At 36.2% G+C, this 3677-nt stretch overlaps 1 protein-coding gene across 1 annotated transcript; it reads right to left on the bottom strand.

The window, feature by feature from the left end:
* Positions 1-1189: 1189 nt before the first annotated feature.
* On the bottom strand, positions 1190-3345 carry LOC9329990 (phosphatidylinositol 4-phosphate 5-kinase 4). The gene is made up of 3 exons (XM_002891185.2): positions 2353-3345; positions 1727-1958; positions 1190-1621 (listed from the first exon to the last, which is right to left on the bottom strand). The coding sequence occupies exons 1-3, from the start codon at positions 3156-3158 to the stop codon at positions 1442-1444; spliced, it is 1218 nt and encodes a 405-aa protein (XP_002891231.1). The 5' UTR covers positions 3159-3345; the 3' UTR covers positions 1190-1441.
* Between the last annotated feature and the right edge of the window lie 332 nt (positions 3346-3677).

Below are 3677 nucleotides of genomic sequence, written 5' to 3'. Positions count from 1 at the left end.
GTTCTAAACTTCCTAATTCCACCTAAACTATTAAATTCTCCATAATTAACCAAAATCAAGGATTATCTCTAATTGCGGTTAAAAATCGTCAAATTGCGGTAAGAAATCTGTGTATATATTAACCCGAGGTTGACCCGACAAAAGAAATAAACCCGAGTCAAACCCTTATGGTGGAAGAGAGTCTTCGAAGTTGGTTGGGTCTGACTTGGGTTGGCCTACAGTAAACACGATTTGACGATTTTTAACCGCAATTAGAGAGAATTATTTATTTTGGTTAATTATGGAGAATTTAATAGTTTAGGTGGAATTAAAAAAATTATAACAAATATATGAAGAATTGAGTAGAGGTCGAAAGTACAGATCGATAGGAGTTGAAACGCTATAGTATAAGTGTAATAGTATAGGCAGCGCTAAAATAAATCACATTCGCTGCTACACGATTCACTCAAACTTGTATAACTATTTACATATATATTTTTTCTTTCAACAACACAAGTTTTGTAAGACCGAAAATATGAAACATTTATTTCCTATACTCATATATAAACAAAGAACAATAAACTACAACCCTTTATATATGGTTATTTTTAAAAAACAACTCTATGTTATCTCCAAGTAAATATTTGGAATTGCTATATTTACTCTTTTTTAACTATCAAAGTTCAAAATTAATTGATAAAACTTTTCATACCCCCTAAAAAGACAATTAAATGTTGTATGAACTCTCTACTACTGATCAAGGATTCAAGCAAGTATATTTTTTTTCCTTTAGGCTGATTTTCTAGCAATTCTGTTCTTACTAAACAAAATATCAATAAGACAAATGTAGAAGCCTCATGGTCATGAGTCGCAAATAATTTACTTAGATTAAGAAGAAGAAAAAACACCAAGATTTGGTCCTAATGAGTCAGTCGCATTCTAGATCTGAATGTTGGTCTTATTCAAGAGTAAGAAAGAGATGAGTCAGTGACCGCATAATGGTCCCAAGATCTGTTTCTTATCTTATTCAGTTATGTTTATATGTCTGGCGATATTCTCTAAAGATGGGCGTGGAATATGGATGTTCTCTCTTTTGGACAAGATCCAAAAACCCATCTTGTTCAATGACATAGTTGTACTTCTGTGTGTGGACCAGAAAACAAAGATAAGGATCAAGATCTCAACTCTTTTCTTCTATAATCCCAAAATATGTCAATAGATCTACTAACTTTTATTTCATTACTTTAAAGTTCACTGTTCCATTCTCTTCTCTTTAATTGATATAGTAATTAATCCAGGAAAGTGGATCTAATTGTGCATTCATGAGTATATATACAAGTTGCAAGGTGGTAAAAAGCAAAGTTAAGAGCTAACCTCCGACGAGCAAATACTCTTTGTTTGCAAGTCAGGGTGGATTTGAGAAGTTACACAAACTCCCAATAATAGCTACAATCAAGAGTGTTTAGACTGCTAATTCTCTCGCCTCCAAGTCGCAAAGTGTACCATCGATTTGGTATTGAACTGCCTTTATAGCGGCTACTCTTGCCGCTGTTGCCGCTCTGTTTGCTGCCATTTCGGCCTTGTTCACTCTCTCATCCACTCGCCTCTGTTTTATCGCTTTCTCTGCTCTCTCCCTCGCAGCCTGCAACAAAGAAATATAATCATAAACCATTAAAAACACATCCTGAGGTTCATTTCAAACAAATCGAAAGAAGATATCACTTTCCATAAGAGGTCGTTTATTTACCTGAACTGCTTTAAGAATAGAGCCTGTGAGAGGAGGAGCTACAGGGGTCTTAAGGTGTCCACTATCCCATTCACCACATTTAGTGACACTATTCCTAAATGTATACATTCCGTAGCCTTGTTTACGACCCTCGTGCCAAGCCCCTTCGTAACAATGTCCATTCGCAAAGTGGTATACTCCAAAACCGTGCATTTTGTCTCCAAAATACTCACCCGAATAAGTATCTCCATTTCTACATTCAAACAATCCACCTTTACCATAAGCAGCAGATACAAGAAAAAAAGTCAAAATACTTGCACTCTACCAAATAATGTAGACAAATTCCACCCAAAATCACAAAATACATTTCTTAAAACAACATAACCATTAGATCACAAATAGATTTACAGAATTGTGATAAGTTAACAAAAGATTCCAACTTTAACCGTGAAACAATTAAGAACCAAAACCAGACAAGAGCTATATACCTAAAATGGTAACTGAAAGTAAGAAAAAAGATTCTATCTTTGAGCATGACATAATCAAGAACCAAAACGATAAATCTAAAATGGTAACTGAAAGTTAAAAAAAGATTCCAACTTTGAGATTGAAACAACCAAAAACCCAAATCAGAGAAAGAAATATACCTAAAATGGTAACGGCCAAGGCCATGTTTGACACCAAATTTGAACTCTCCAACGTAACAGCTACCATCAGCACATGTCTGAACACCAACACCATGACTCTGTCCGTTACACCATTCTCCAGAATAAGAATCTCCAGTGTAAAACCTGTAAACACCATGTCCATGTCTTGATCCTTGTTTATATTGTCCCTTGTACTTACTTCCTCTAGCCCAACTCTCAATCCCAAACCCATCGTATCTTCCATCAATCCAATCACCTTCATATTTACCTTTCATGAAGTAATAGTAAATTCCACTTCCATTACACTTACCTTTGTGAAACTCTCCTTCGTAGAAATCGCTATTATTGTAATACTCAACTGTTTCTCTAGGGAGTTTCTTGATGTGGGTTTCGGTTCTTGATTCGCCGATGAACCATTGAACCGGCTTTGATGAGTGGTTACGATTTGACGGTTGTTTAACCGTTGTGATGATTTGGTTGATTAGGGTTTTGTTCTTGGAGGCTAAGAAAAGCGTAACGACGATGAAAATTAAAGCTATCAGAAGATTCTCTGAGGTGGGAATCTCTTCTCGACCTAAGTAGAAGAAGAAGAAGAGTAGAGAGAGAAGAAGCATGATTGAGCTAAACCGGATTAAACCGGACCTGGTTTTACGAAGCGGTTTTCTTCTCGGTTTCTCTTCAGAAAGACTTTCTTCGTCCTCTGAGATTGAAGAAAGGCTATGAATTGATGATCGTACGGACGGCAATGAACGGAGAAGAGAAGACTTCGTCCTCGTCAGCTTCGCCGGACCTTTCTGGCTATCCATTTTTTTTCACTTTTGAGCTCTACGATACCGCGAAATTCGAATCACCACCGTATGTCTCGATTTCTCCGGCCACATCTCCGGCGTTGAACTCTTGTTTTTAATTTTTTTTTTAAAGACACAAAATTTTAAAAATTGAATCTTTATTTTGTTTAGGTGAAGAAAGGGCAAATTTTCAATTTTCGAAATGGTGGCGTTAGAGAAGAGGTCTAAGGAGGTGAAGCTTATTTATTGGACGAAATGTTAAATCATGACCGGTCAATTTTGGATCGAACGATTGATATAAGTTGATGAATTTCAACCGTTAGATGAAGACTTTTCCCGGATGATGAGATAGATCTGGACCGTTGGATGGATCTTTCGCTGACCAAAGACAAAACTGTTGAGATTCCTTCGTCTTTTTTTGTGTACTTTGATTTTTGTACCGTGTCATGACCGGCACGTGCCACTGCAGATTCTAAAAAGAGATCTTTGGTAACGTTAATAAGAAAAAAGTAATAGAATAAAAGAAATATGGATCTA

The sequence above is a fragment of the Arabidopsis lyrata genome (genome assembly GCF_000004255.2).
Source record: "Arabidopsis lyrata subsp. lyrata unplaced genomic scaffold ARALYscaffold_1, whole genome shotgun sequence".
NCBI classification, from domain to species: domain Eukaryota; kingdom Viridiplantae; phylum Streptophyta; class Magnoliopsida; order Brassicales; family Brassicaceae; genus Arabidopsis; species Arabidopsis lyrata.
This window is presented reverse-complemented; position numbering and strand designations above follow the sequence as displayed.